The 14,686-nt window shown below is 46.6% G+C and overlaps 1 protein-coding gene across 6 annotated transcripts in view; it reads right to left on the bottom strand.

The window, feature by feature from the left end:
- The window catches only part of PLEKHG5 (pleckstrin homology and RhoGEF domain containing G5), a gene marked incomplete at its 3' end in the record, with an annotated part of 35,648 nt that overhangs the window by 4,355 nt on the left and 16,607 nt on the right, over window positions 1–14,686 (bottom strand). For all 6 annotated transcript variants that reach the window (XM_081954908.1, XM_081954910.1, XM_081954909.1 and 3 more), the window contains 11 exons: window positions 10,573–10,764; window positions 9,653–9,829; window positions 9,193–9,288; window positions 8,771–8,821; window positions 7,027–7,176; window positions 5,907–6,017; window positions 4,314–4,463; window positions 2,081–2,218; window positions 1,701–1,820; window positions 804–936; window positions 320–435 (listed from right to left, as the gene is read on the bottom strand). In XM_081954908.1, coding sequence (XP_081811034.1) covers window positions 320–435; window positions 804–936; window positions 1,701–1,820; window positions 2,081–2,218; window positions 4,314–4,463; window positions 5,907–6,017; window positions 7,027–7,176; window positions 8,771–8,821; window positions 9,193–9,288; window positions 9,653–9,829; window positions 10,573–10,764 — 1,434 coding nt within the window. The remainder of the gene's footprint in view (window positions 1–319; window positions 436–803; window positions 937–1,700; window positions 1,821–2,080; window positions 2,219–4,313; window positions 4,464–5,906; window positions 6,018–7,026; window positions 7,177–8,770; window positions 8,822–9,192; window positions 9,289–9,652; window positions 9,830–10,572; window positions 10,765–14,686) is intronic.

The following is a 14,686-nucleotide window of genomic DNA, read 5'->3' as shown; positions in this document are numbered from 1 at the left end:
GAAACAAAGGAAATAAGGAGAAAAAAGGAAAGGAGGGAGGGAGGGAAGGAAAGAAGGAGAAAAAAGGAAAGGGAGGGAAGGAAGGATCCAAAAGGGAGGAAAAAAAGGAAGGAGGGAGGGAGGGAGGGAGGGAGGGAGGGAGGGAGGAGAAGAAAGAAAGAAAGAAAGAAAGAAAGAAAGAAAGAAAGAAAGAAAGAAAGAAAGAAAGAAAGAAAGAAAGACCGCATTATACTAGTCAGCCTTCAGCTAGAGAGACTCTTCTGTCCATCCATGTGGAGACCTCCCTGGGAAAGAGCCTCCAGGGCCCAGCACTGCCTACCTGAGCGTTACAGAGAGCCTCCACCCAGCTCCGGCACAGAGACTGCCCACTGGTCTGGAAGGTGTAAGCAGACACGGCACTGCCAAACTCGTTCAGGTAGATCAGCAGGAAGGATCCTTTGGGGGGGGGGGAGGAAGAGGGGGGGGGGAGACACAGACCAAAAAAAAAAAAAAGCTTACAGGAAGTCCCCGACTTACAACCATATTCATTTATTGACCGAAATGCCAAGGGCACTGAAAGCTCCCCCTGCCTTGCTAAAGAACGCCAGCCATTCGCTTCCCAACGGAGGGCAGGAACGGTCGTAACCTGGGGCAAAGCTCACTTAATAGCTGCCTCTCTTAACAAACGTAAATTTTGGGGGCAACCATTGTGGTCGTTAAGTCGAGGACGGCCGGGGATCTCTTAATACAGCAAGTAAAGGAACGTTTGTTAAAGTTGGGAATTCAGATTGTGGCGTGTGTGTGAGTGTGTGTGTGTATCTTACCTGGATCCCGGAGTGCCCGACACACCAGCTTGTCAATGAGGAGGGGCTGCCGGACCACCCGGGTGCGCTCGGCCTTCTTGGCCGGCTTGGTGATGAGGAAGAGGTCGGTGAAGAGGAAGCAGTAGACGTCCATCTGGCCAGAGAGAGAGAGAGAGAGAGAGGAGAAGAGAGGGGTCAGGAGCAGGCGGGGAGGGGGGGCAGGGAAGGGGAGGGACCTCCCGCCCTGGGGACCCCGGTGGGTTTGGGGATGTCTGTGGGTGGGTCGGAAGGAGGGAGGGAAGAAATAGGAAGGAATAAGAAATATAGAAAGGAGGGAGGGAGGAATAAGAAAGAAAAAAAGGAAGAAAGAAAGAGAAAGAAAAGAAAGAGAGGGAGGGAGGGAGAAGAATCAGGAGGGAGAGGGAGGGAGGAAAGAAATAGGAAGGAATAAGAAAGGAATATAGAAAGGAGGGAGGGAGGAATAAGAAAGGGAAAAAAGGAAGAAAGAAAGAGAAAGAAAAGAGAGAGAGAGAGAGGGAGGGAGGGAGAAGAATCAGGAGGGAGAGGGAGGGAGGAAAGAAATAGGAAGGAATAAGAAAGAAATATAGAAAGGAAGGAAGGAAGGAAGGAAGGAAGGAAGGAAGGAAGGAAGGAAGGAAGGAAGGAAGGAAGGAAGGAAATGCCAACCAGAGCTAAATGATGCACTTGTGACTTTCTCTGCAATGGAGAAGTTTGGTGCGCTGAATGGGGCACTTGGGGAATTGACCTGATCCAATCATCCCTGCAAGCAGAAAGCTAGCCCCCATCCCTTCCCACAACCCCTCCTTACCCCTCCTTTCTCCCACCGGCCCCAAAGCAGAGCTAGCCCCTCCCCCTGGCCCTTTTCCAGCCCCCCCCCCAACCTTTTCAGGGACCCACCTTGCTGTCTTTGCCTTCCCTCATCTTGAGGGGCCCCTCCAGAAGCAGCTGTCGCGTCTCCTCTCGCGACGTCCCGGGGATTGGGCCGGTCAGATCCAGGTGCTGGAACTCCTTTAGGATCTGGGGGGGGGGAGGGGCAGGGGGGGGGAGAAGAGACTGGGAATTCTAGTCTTGCCTTAGACCTGAAAGCCATGTGGGTGGCTTTGGGCCAATCGCCGGGTGATTGGGAGTTATAGTTCCTCTTTAAGGGTGACTTTGGGCCAATCACCAGGAGACAGTGAGTCTCTGCTAGGCAACCCGTCGTAAGTCGAGGACTACCCGTGCTGAGAGCTCTGGGACTGGTCTTCCTTGCGTCCTGCCCCCCCAGATCCCGGCCTCACCTTGTCCACTTCGTCGGTGCTCCCCTCCACCACCTCGTAGGCGTCTATGCGGCTGACGGTGTTGGCCAGGCGCTGCTGCTCCTGGTAGTGGCGCATGCGCGAGTTGACGTGGTTGATGAACTGCTCCACCGCGTTGATCTGCGGAGAAAGAAGGGCTAGAAATCACTCGCTTTCCCCCCCTGGGAGTCTGAGCAGCAGGAAACCTCCCCGCCCTTCCTCCAAGGTAGACTGCGACGGAAGACGGAAGCTCTCCTAAGCCTTCGGGATTGATCGGCAGACAGCTGGAAGAGGGTGAAGCCGAGGCCACTTTTCAAGTGGCGTCTCCCCAATGTTCTTGCTGTATTTTTTTTAATATTTATTCATTCATTCACTCATTCATTCATTCGCATCCTGCCTTTTAAAAATTTTATTTTCACAAATAACTGGAGGTGGTGAATGTATACAATGTTCCTTCTTACGCTGATTTTTCCCCACAACAACCCTGTGAGGTAGGCTTGGCTGAGAGACATTGGCCCAAAGTCACCCAGCTGGATTTCATGCCTAATTTGACACTAGAACTCCCAGCCCCCTAGTGACTGGAAGTTCTAGCCACTCAGTCAGATTTCATGCTTAAAGAGGGACTGGAACTCCCAGGCTCCTGGTGAGTGACCCAAAGTCACCCACTTGGCTTTCAGGCCTAAGGTGAGACTAGAACTCCCAGCCTCCCAGTGAGTGGCCCAAAGTCACCCAACTAGCTTTCATGTTTAAAGAGGAACTAGAACTCCCAGCCTCCTGGTGAGTGGCCCAAAGTCAACCAACTAGCTTTCATGCCTAAGGTGAGACTAGAACTCCCAGGCTCCTGGTGAGTGGCCCAAAGTCACCCAACTACCTTTCATGCTTAAAGAGGAACTAGAACTCCCAGCCTCCTGGTGAGTGGCCCAAAGTTACCCAACTAGCTTTCATGCCTAAGGTGAGACTAGAACTCCCAGCCTCCTGCTGAGTGGCCCAAAGTTACCCAACTAGCTTTCATGCCTAAGGTGAGACTAGAACTCCCAGGCTCCTGGTAAGTGGCCCAAAGTCACCCACTTGGCTTTCAGGCCTAAGGTGAGACTAGAATACCCAGCCTCCCAGTGAGTGGCCCAAAGTCACCCAACTAGCTTTCATGTTTAAAGAGGAACTAGAACTCCCAGCCTCCTGGTGAGTGGCCCAAAGTCACCCACTTAGCTTTCATGCCTAAGGTGAGACTAGAACTCCCAGCCTCCCAGTGAGTGGCCCAAAGTCACCCAGCTGGCTTTCATGTTCAAACAGGAACTAGAACTCCCAGCCTCCCAGTGATTGGCCCAATTCCAACTCCCTCTGAAATATTCATTTCTGTTGCTTAATTGCATTTGGCCTCTTTCATTTTTCTGTCTTGGTGTTCGGAGTACAAAATTGCCCCCCAAAAAAGGTTTTTTTGCCCGTTCAAGGCAAAAAATAAAATAAAATAAAATCAGCCCACTCTCAAAATTGGTGTCCAGTGGCAGGAAGTTCCCTAGATTAACTCGGGGCAGTGTAGAAAATCCCCCCCCCCCACGCTTTCTGAATCCCCACCGGCAGGCCTTCCGTCCTAACCGAGAAAGTCGGCTTATCAAAGGCCACGAAGGCTTTTCCCTCTTTTCTTATCAGCCCCTCCCGAAAAAGAAAGAGAATAAGAATCGTTTTGAGCAGCGATTCTCTGCTCCCTTTATCTTATTTACTGATCTTATTTCCGGGTAAGAGGAGATCAGCACTGCAAAGGGTGGGAGGATTGCAAACAATTCAGACTTTTCCTCCCATTCAGCTGCCCAACCTGGTTTGGCCCTTTTTTTTTTCTTTTCCGGCTGTGGAAAATGCAGATTACGGAATCACAGAGTTGGAAGGGACCCGTGAGGTCATCCAGCTCAACCCCCCCTGCTCGGGCAGGAGACTCTCTACAACCCAGGGCAAATGGCTGTCCAGTGATGGAGCTGCCACAACTTCTGAAGGCAATTTCTTCCACTGGTTAATGGATCTGGGATTACGGAATAACAGTGTTGGAAGGCACCTCGGAGGTCATCTAGCCCAACCCCCTGCTCGCGCAGGAGACCTTGCACCTTGATCCACACTCTGATCCTTCGCTCCTTGGGCTTGCTTTGCGTTGCCCAACCGGGTGAGTTTCATTAAAGCAGCGTGTGAAAGGCCCCGCCAACCCTCCCGCGTTCTAGCCGTCACCCGGGAACTTGGTTTGCCCACTTACCATGCCGACGATGGCTTCTCGTGCCTCGGGGTCCTCGGTCTTCTTCAGCACGGACTTCAGGAGCAGAGGGTACTTGGTCAGGCGCTGGTGCGGCTTCACCAACATGTCACTCAGCTTCAGGCGGTTGCACTGTTTGTGTTTCTCGGCCCACTGCGAGAGAAAGGGATGATTAGGAGGATCTCGTCACCAACGGAGGCCACCGAAAAGGAGACCCCGCGGACTCGGAGTCCCGAAACAGCAGATTCTGCGCCGTACTGGGGGTCGTAAGTAGAGGACTTTCTGCATCGGCCTCGGGGGAAACATCCTGTTCTAACCGAGGCTTCTTCCCAAGAGCCTGAAGGAAACTCCTGGTCCCGGCAAAATCCCCTTTTGTTAATTTCCTGTGAATTCTGCTCCTTCACCTCCAGAAAAGTCTTTCCAGGGAGGATTTACGGTCACAGACCTTCTCTGGCTTGGAGAGCTGCCAGGCCGAGATCTGAAGGACTCGACTAGGAGTCTCCAAACCAATGAAGCGAACTAACGGTCTCCTGCAAACTCCACTCCCCTTTTGCTCCTCTTTTATTTCCTCTGGGAGGGGCCATTCATCGTCCACCTGTGGCCTTACTCCCAAGTTGACCCGTTCTTTAGCTCTTCCCTTCGTCTGGCAGCTCTGCCCATGCGCACACTGGGAACAGGCTCCAGCTGTTCCTCTGCCTCACTGATGTCCGACTCTGAAGGCAGCTGATAACTGCCGGACGGCCCTGGCCCCCTCTCTGCCTCCGACACAGAGCCCTCGCCCGAGCCTCCCCCAGACTCCAAGACTTCTTCCTCCCCAACCCTCCTCACTTTCCGAATCTTCTGGCCGGCCATAACACATCCATCCCTGCTTCTCCTCTCTACATGGGGCTCCCCTTGAGATGCACCCGAAGACTACAGCTGGTCCAGAATGCGGCCGCGCGGGCTATCATGGGGAGTACTCTCATGTAACACCTCTCCTGCGCGAGCTGCCCTGGCTGCCTGTGGTTTTTCGGGTGCGTTGCAAGGTGCTGATCACCATCTTCAAAGCGCTCCATGGCTCAGGACCTAGTTACCTGCGGGATCGCATCCTACCTCATACATCCCTGCGACCAATTCGCTCCCACAGGGAGGGACTCCTCCGGGTGCCGTCCACTAAGCAATGCCAACGGGCGGCGCCCAGGAGTAGAGCCTTCTCTGTGATGGGCCCAACCCTCTGGAATGACCTCCCCCCCCCCCCCCCCCCCGATATCAGAACTACTACCGACCTCCGCTCCTTCCGACAGAAACTTAAGACCCACCTGTTCCAATTAGCTGGCCTGGCCCATTTATAGTCCCATTTATACCTCCTGGCAAACATTTTATCCTGGGATAGTTTTTAGGGGTAGTTTTTAAATGCATTTTAAAATTTAAATCTGAACTTTAACTATTATTGTACAGTAAATTATATGTTACCTCCTCTAGCCACACCTATATCTATTTTTATATTTATATTTATGTATATTTATTGTGTTTTTAAATATGACTGTACACCGCCCCAAGTCCCTTCTGGGAGAGGGTGCGGTTTAGAAATCAAATAAAAGTTAAACTTCTCCTTACCGTCACGTACAGGCGAAAAAGTTCGTTTTGCCGGAGCAAATTCCGCATGTACTCCATGCAGGCTTCCTCTTCCATACAGTAACGGATGTAAGGTTGGAAGTGGGAGCCGAACTGCAGGGAGGGGGAGAGAGACCCAGAGTTAAACCATGGTTTAGGGAGGCGGTCAGAAGCTGGGATTATCTATCACTGCCTAAGCGCTCAGTGGGCATCAGACTGCGCTGTTGCTTCTCCCTTCTCTGCTGCTGTATAAATACTTCGGCCTGGTGGTTTTCTTGCAGACGTCTCGTGACCCAACTAGGTAGCACCATCAGTGCTTAGAAGGGAGTTAGATTTGCAGAGAGGAGGAGGAAGAGGAGGAGGAGGATTGTGGAGTCCTTGATACTCTGATGGTTTTCTTAAAGACATCTCATGACCCAACTAGGTAATGTCATCAGTGCTAGACAGCAAGGTGGGGTTATGGAATGATGGAGGAGGAGTGGGAGGGGGTGGAGGAGGAGGATTGTCGGGTCCTGAGTCTCTCTGAGTGATTTTCTTGGAGACATCTCATGACCCATTTAGGTAGCATCATCAGTGCTAAAAGGTAGTGGGATTTGCAGAGAGGAAGAGGGGGAGGAGGAAAGGAGGAAGAGGAGAACTGTGGGGTCCCTGGTGCTCTCTGAGCTTGGTGGCTTTTCTAGCAGATGTCTCATGACCCAACTAGGAAACAATATCAGTGCTAGAAGGGAGAGGGGTTTGTGGAGAGGAGGAGGGAAGGAAGGAAGGAAAGGGGGAGGAAGAGGAGGAAAGAAAAAGGAGGTAAAGGAGAGGAAAGGAAGGAGGGAGAGAAGAAAGAAGGAGAGGAGGAGGAAGAAGAAGAGGAGGATTGCGGGGTCCTTGGTACTCTCTGAGCTTGGTGGTTTCCTTGCAGACATCTCACGACCAACTGGGTTACGTCATCAGCTCTAGAAGGGAGAGGGGTTTCCTCTCTGTTTATATACTGACTCTTCTCCTCTTCCCCAGGCCAGACATCTCCTTCCAAGCTCAACTCCAAATGCACAGGCCCTCTGAGCATACTGTAAGGGCCTCTTAAGACCACCCACCCACTCAAGAAGCCCTCTTCTCCCCCCCCCGTCCCCCTCACCGTCTTGAACCCCTCGGACAAATCGGTGGGATCTAGCAAGTTTTGGTTCATCCGGGCCTTCTCCAAAATGGGGGCCATGACCGTCCTCCAGAGCCTGCAATGAACACGGATGATTTCTTGGATGTTGCTGAAAAGTCGCTCTGCTTCCACCTGAAAGGGAAAAAAAAGAACAACGATAAGGAAAATATTAGAACGTGCAGAAACGAAGAGATTAACATTAGCCACGAAGGAGAAAAAGCAAACGGGATATTCTATGATTTGGGAAGCCTTTTTACCAATGGCTGGAGGGGAAAAAAAGAAAAGGAGTTTGGGAACGATGGGTGTTTAAAGTTGATATATTATGACTAGAAGACAGGAAGGAGAAAAGGGGAGACTTTTATAAGGTTTAAATGCTTCATATATTGCAGGGGTGTCCAAACTTGGCAACTTTAAGACTTGTGGACTTCAACTCCCAGAATTCCCCAGCCAGCTCTGCTGGCTGGGGAATTCTGGGAGTTGAAGTCCACAAGTCTTAAAGTTGCCAAGTTTGGGCACCCCTGATATATTGTAATAGGAAACTTAGGGAAATCCTGTTAATATGAATGTTGAAGAGGTGGCAAAAGAAAGAGGAACAGAGATGCTTGTGCCCAGACGACACTCTGCGTCAGGAAAGATGGAAGGCTTATTTTTGCAATTGAAAAATAATAAAACTCCTTAAAAAAAAAGGGCAGCTTAAGGCCAGTTCGTTTTCCTTTCCTGGAAAAGAAAATTAAAATTAAAATCCTTCCCCCCCCCCGGCTTATTTTAAACCTTTCGAAATCCCTTCCCCACCTCAACCTTCGAGGTAAAGATTTTTCCCTCATCTCGATAAAAATGCAGTAATAGATGGTTAAAAGAAGGAATTTGACATTTTAATCCTGTCTCTTTTGTGCTTCGCTTAGCGACGGTCTGGAGTCACAGCGGCGCTGAAAAAAAGTGGCTTACAACTGTTTTTTGACGGGTCAAATCATCAAAATTCCCACGCTTGGCAACGGACTCGTACTTGTGACGGTCGCAACGTCCCTGGGGGGTGTGTCACGTGATCCCCTTTTGCAACGTCAAGTGGGGGGGAGCCTAATTCACTTAACGACCGTGTTGCTAACTTGCCGCTTAACGACAGCAGCAAAGCCAGGTTGCAAAAGGAGGCAAAACTCACTTAACGACTGCCTGGCTCAGCAAAGGAAATGCTGGGCTCGGCTGCGGTCGTAAGTCGAGGACTGCCTATATGAGATATGCCTATAAACGCGACTTTTGTGCCGGAGGCAACATTTCTGTTCTTTAATCCACAAATTGGAAAGTGTGACTTTGAGCCAATGGTGGAATTCAGCCCTCTGTTTCCCAGCTGAGTTGTTTTAAAAAGCTTTTTAAACCTTTATTGAAAATTATAAACTTTAGAATACAAATACCTTTAAAAATAGTTTTGCATAAGTTGCAATCCTTTTTGACCGTGCTAAGATACCCATTCGTTATTCAAACACATTTTTTATTACTTTCCTAATTGTTCCTGTATCTGTGCATCTTTTTTCCTAAGCTGTACGTCTCATCTTCCCCTTATTTATCCACGGATGCCACTTTCCCCAAACTGTGTAATATTCGGAGCCTTCCTTGTCCCTTAACTCCAAGGTGAGTTTGTCCATCTCTGCACAATCAAGAATCTTTTGGATTATCAAACAGTCCCCACTGAGCTTTGAATGGGGGTGAGGGGTGGGAGGTGGGGTGGGCTTACCTCGCACAAGAGACCCGAATCCTGCAAATTTAAAAGACAGCACAGGAAGAGCTGCAGAGAGAAAGAAAATAATAATAATAATAATAATAATAATAATAATAATAATAATAATAATAATAATAAGCCCCTGGGTGGGGCCCGACTAGTAATTAATGCCAAATCCGGCGAAACAACTGGCCGCTGTGATACACTTCTGTTGATGCAATAATAATAATAATAATAATAATAATAATAATAATAATAATAATAAATGAATTAATCCGTTAGAAAGTGCTTCTCCAACTCAGCAACGTTTAAGGTAGGTGGATTTCAATTCCCAGAATTCTGGGAGTTGAAGTCCACACAGCTTTAAAGGGAGAAACCCTGTGGTAAGATTTGCACTGGGCACCGGAAAGCTTCTGGGGGAATAACTGCGGACTTACATCCGTGATGACTTTCAGTTTCTTGATGTAAGACGCTTCGGTTTGGAGCAACTCCCAAATTGCTTCCTGCTGGTGACACTGGCGTCGCGTCAAAGTCTGGAAACAAACCGTCATTAGATTTAATCTTAATCGTCTTGTAGAAAAAAGAAGGAAGGAAGGAAGGAAGGAAGGAAGGAAGGAAGGAAGGAGGGGAGGAAGCAGAAAGAGAGGAAGGAAGAAGATAGAAAAGGAAAGAGGAGGGAGCGAACAGAGAGAAAGGAAGGAAGGAAGGAAAGGAAGGAGAGAGAGGGAGGAAGGGAGCAGAGAGAGAAAGAGAGGGGAAGGAAGGAAGGAAAGGAAGGAGAGAGAGGGAGGAAGGGAGCAGAGAAAGAGAGAAAGCAGAGAGGAAGGAAGGAAGGAAGAAAAGGAAAGGAAAGAGGAGGGAGGGAACAGAGAGAGAGAGGAAGGAAAGGAAGCCTACCTCGGTGCCCTGGATGATCTGCTGCCAGCTCTCCTCCATCCGAAGCCAGGCCTCGTCCTCCTCCTCTCCGTCCTCCCAGGAGTCCTGGTCGAAGCGCAGCTGGTCAGGCAGCCGGGGGAGGCCGAAGAGGCCGTAGGACTGCAGCTTGGCCTCCAGCTGCTCCGTCTTGTCCAGCTCCTGTGGGGGGCAGAGAGAGGGGGAGCTGAGAGAGAGCCACACCGGAGAAGGGAGGGAGGGAGGGAGGGTGGGAAGAAGGAAGGGGGGAGAAAGGAAGGAAGGAAGGAAGGAAGGAAAGGAGGGAGGGAAGATAGAAAGGGAGGAAGGAAGGAAGGAAGAAAAGGGTAGGGAAGGAAGGCAGAAGAGAGAGAGGAGAGGGAGGGAGGAAGAAAAGAAAGAAGGGAGGGAGGAACGAAAGAACGAACGACGAATAGGGAGGAAAGATCCAAAGGGAGGGAGGGAGGAAGAAAAGGGTAGGGAGGGAAGGAAGGAAGAAGAGCGAGGGGAGGAAGGAACGAAGAAGTGGGAGGGAAGAGATGAAGGAAGGGAAGGAGGGAGGGAGGAAGAAAAGAAAGAGAAAGGGAGGGAGGGAAAAAGGAAATTTCCTTCACCTAAACATTCAATTCCTTTTCCCTTGTATTTTTCCCTTCCGCCCAATTCCCTTCCTCTCCTTTCCTTCCCGCCCCTCAAAAAAGCCCAAAGAACCCCCAACCCAATTCCTCCTGCCTCCAACCCCCCCTTCCCCAACCCATCCCCATTTCCTGATACTCTGCTCCTCCACAGGGAGGCTCTATCTCAGCGGAGGGGGGGAAAGAAAAGTCCCAGGCAACTAAGGGATCAAAATCCTTTTTTTCCCCCCCTGCAGCGGAATAAACTTGGGGTGCAGGCTGGCCATAAAGCGTGGAGGGGGGGGGAAAACACACCCTGGAGAACGAACTGCCGCTGTTGCCCGACCCGAAGAAGCCGCTGAAACGACTGGCCCCCCGGTTCTTCCGCGTGTCCGGCCCATTGGGCACTGGGGAAGGGGCCGCAGCTGCGGAAGGCAAAAGGTCTGGATTTGGGATCCTGGCATCACCGAGAAATTCATTCATGTTCTTCCTTTGCCGTCCAGATCCCTGCAAGGGAGAGAAAGAGGATCAGAGACAGGCAGACTTGGGGGGGGCAGGAGAAGAGGGGGAGAAACCCCCCAAATGCCATTTAGAAACGAAAAAAGCCGTAGCCATCAATCTGGACATGTCCCCACGCCAGGAAATCCTAGCTTAAAATCAAAGGACTGGCTGGAAGGAATCAAGGAACAGAGGATCGCACTGAAACCAGAATTGTGTTTATTAGGTATACTAGAGACAGAGATGAATAAGAAATATCGATATATAACATTAGACGTACTAACCGCTGCTAGGATCGCTTTTGCACAAAATTGGAAACAGAAAAACTACCCACCGGCCAGATGAAATGGTAATCAGGAAGATACTCAAATGTGCTGAAATGGATAGGATGACCATGGGGTTAAAAGAAAAAGAGTGTTATTAAACCTGGAGTAGACTCTACAATTGGCAAGAGAACAGAAGCCAAAACAAGAAATAGAAGTTTTAAAAACGATGGATTATACTGTGAAAGAAAAATGTACATATGTAAAATTTGATTATATGCGCTCTACCGTTGTATTATAATATAGTTATTATAATTGTTATATTATTATTATTAGAATCGTTAAGAACTACGAGAAGGTAATAATCAAATAATAAACTGCAAAAGCAGAATATATACATGCCAATACAGGGAGTTGCAAAATTATATGGTTATGTTGTTTGTTTGTGTTTTTATTTGTTTTTGCATTTTTTTTCTTGTGTTTGTGGTTTTTAAACTTGAAAATATTTAATAAAAACTATTTTTAAAAAAAGAAATGAAAAAAAATATATATCAAACTTCCAATCTGGGTAGTTGAATCTCTTGCAAACCAGAGCAGGGAAGCTCAAACCATCATTGTTGGTTTGTTGTTTGGATGCTGGGGGGAAAAGGCTAAGCCTTCCTTTCAACCCACAATGGTGGCTAGTGTGTTACAGCTTCACAACTAGAGACCTTGAAGCTGTAAAGTGGAGCATGACGTGTAGTGTCTATGCATCTTACGTTTTTATTATTAACACTTCTTTAAAAAGGAAACCTATTGAAAGTTCTTTATATTGAAAAAAAGTGTAAAAGGAAACCCACAACAGAAAAAAAATATAATATTTATATATATATATAGTACAAATTTATATATATGTATCTAATGTAAATATTGTTCAAGGGCAAACAATTTTGTTTCTTACAAAAAATATTACGACAACAGTTCAATTTCCTATAACTTATCTAATGTAAATATTATTCAAGCACGCAGAAATTTGTATCTAGAAAAAGGAATATTGTTAAAACAATTACAATTCTGCCTATATTTATGTAATGTACATTTTATCAAGTACAAACCCATTTGTTCCTAAAAATGAGATATCTATCTCTCTCCCCATCATCTCTCTATATCTATCTATCTATCTATCTATCTATCTATCTATCTATCTATCTATCTATCATCATCTACCTATCTATCTCTATCCCTCTATCTATCTATCTATCTATCTATCTATCTATCATCTATCTATCTATCATCTATCTATCTATCATCTATCTATCTATCTATCTATCTATCTATCTATCTCCATCTATTTATATCTATCATCTCTCTCTCATCTTCTATCTATCTATATCTATCTCTCTATATCTATCTCTATCATCCATCTCTCTCTCTCTACATCTATCATCTAGATCTATCATCTCCCTATCCATCCATCCATTCATCCATCTAGCTCTATCATCTATCTCTCTATATCCATCTATCATTTATCTATCTATCTATCTATCTATCTATCTATCATCTATCTATCTATCTATCTATCTATCTATCCTCTCTTTTATCTATATCTATCTATCAATCTCCATCTATCTATATCTATCATCTCTCTCTCTCATCTTCTATCTACATCTATCTCTCTATATCTATCATCCATCTCTCTCTCTCTACATCTATCATCTATCTAGATCTATCATCTATCTCTCTATATCATCTATCATTTATCTATCTATTTATCTATCATCTATCTATCTATCCATCCATCCATCCATCTATCATCTATCTCTCTATCCATCTATCATCTATCTATATCATCCATCCACCTATCTATGTCTATCATCTATCTCTCTATATATCTATATATATCTCTCTATATATATATCCATCTATCATCTATCTATCCATCCATCTATCATCTATCATCTCTCTCTATCCATCTCTCATCTATCTATATCATCTATGTATGTATGTATGTATGCATGTATCCATCCATCCATCCATCCATCCATCCATCCATCCATCCATCTATATCATCTCTCTCTCTCTCATCAATCTATATCTATCATCTACAGTACCTACCTATAACATCATAACATTTATATGTATCTATTTGTATGTCCATTTCATATAGTCATAAATACATTTACAAATACATAACCTACTAAGATGTTTAACGAAATTTAAGAGGCGAGGACTTCAACCCTCGGAATTCCCTAAGTAGATTATAAAGACTTCCGTTCCCAGAATTTCCCCATCCGGAATGCAATAACTCCCATCGTTCCCCAGTGAGCGCATGTGGACTTCAACTCCCAGAATTCCCCTCTCTTAAATAGGATCAGCCGTAATTTCAACAAATCCTCGCCAGCAGAAGTCCTCGGAGTAAGAGGATGCAACGCAACGCTTTCCTTGCAGAGCTAGCTTTCTACATGCAGGGTTCTCAACCAGCGTCCTGCAGGGAATTTTCCTGCTGACCGTTTTCTGGCCCCTGGGGTTTATTTTGTGTGTGTTGCTGTTTGTTTGCTTGCCACGTCAAAAAAAACGAAAAAAAAAATGGGTGTGCCCCGTCGGTTTTGCTCCTTCGACAAATTTACACAGCTAGGTTTATTTCGAGCCTGGATCAATACGATCAGTGAACCGAACGCAGAGCGAAAAAGAGGAAATATAAAATTATAGAATTATATAGATGGAATCCTCTCGGGATAAAATTCCCCTTTATTTCCGAGGCAAATATTTACAGGGCGTCCTCGCGTTACGACCATAATTGAGTCCAAGATTTCTGCTGCTAAGCGAGACCGTTGTTCAGTGAGTTTCAGGAACTTTCTTGCCACGGCTGTTAAGCGAATTCCTGCAGTTGATAAGTTAGGGACACGGCTGTTTAAGTGACCGTCATAAATGTGAGTCAGTGGCCAAGATTTTGATCACGTGTCACGGGAATGCTCCCATTGTTGTAAGTATGAAAAAAATGGGGGTTTTTTCAGTGTCGTTGGGGTTGGACTAGAAGACCTCCAAGGCCCCTTCCGACTCTGTTCTCCTCAAGAGTTTCGAAGAACCATAAAGTGATAAAACTGACAGGTGGAAAGTTGTAAAGTTGTAAAAACTTGTAAAGCTATCAGTGTTTAAAGAACCATAATGCAAACTAAATGAACTATGCCTTCTGACACACATGAAGAAAATAAAAATTACACCATAAGAGAGAGGGAGGGTGGGGAGAGAGAGAGAGAGAAAGGAGGGAGAAAGGAGAGAGAGAGAATGAATGAATGAATGAATACAGGATGGATGGCAGCTGCTTTGGCTGAAAAAGAGCAGTCTGTCAAAGAACCCTAAAAAAATTGTTTGGAGGGGAACCAAACACAAAATAAAAATTTAAGAAAATGTTTTCGTCAGCTTCAGCTTTATAGTTTCAAAACAATGTGATGTGTCTTTTAAGGTTGCATTGGCGGGCAGCCAAAATTGGTTGAGAAATGGCTGGCTGAATGAATAAAGGAAGGAAGGGAAAGGAAGGAAGGAAGGAAGGAAGGAAGGAAGGAAGGAAGGAAGGAAGGAAGGAAGGAAGGAAGGGAAAGAAGAGAGGAGAGGTGAAGAAAGGAAAGAAAAAAGAAAGAAAGAAAGAAAGAAAGAAAGAAAGAAAGAAAGAAAGGAGTTAGGTGAGAGGG

The sequence above is a fragment of the Natrix helvetica genome (genome assembly GCF_964273705.1).
Source record: "Natrix helvetica genome assembly, chromosome: 5".
Lineage (NCBI taxonomy): Eukaryota > Metazoa > Chordata > Lepidosauria > Squamata > Natricidae > Natrix > Natrix helvetica.
This window is presented reverse-complemented; position numbering and strand designations above follow the sequence as displayed.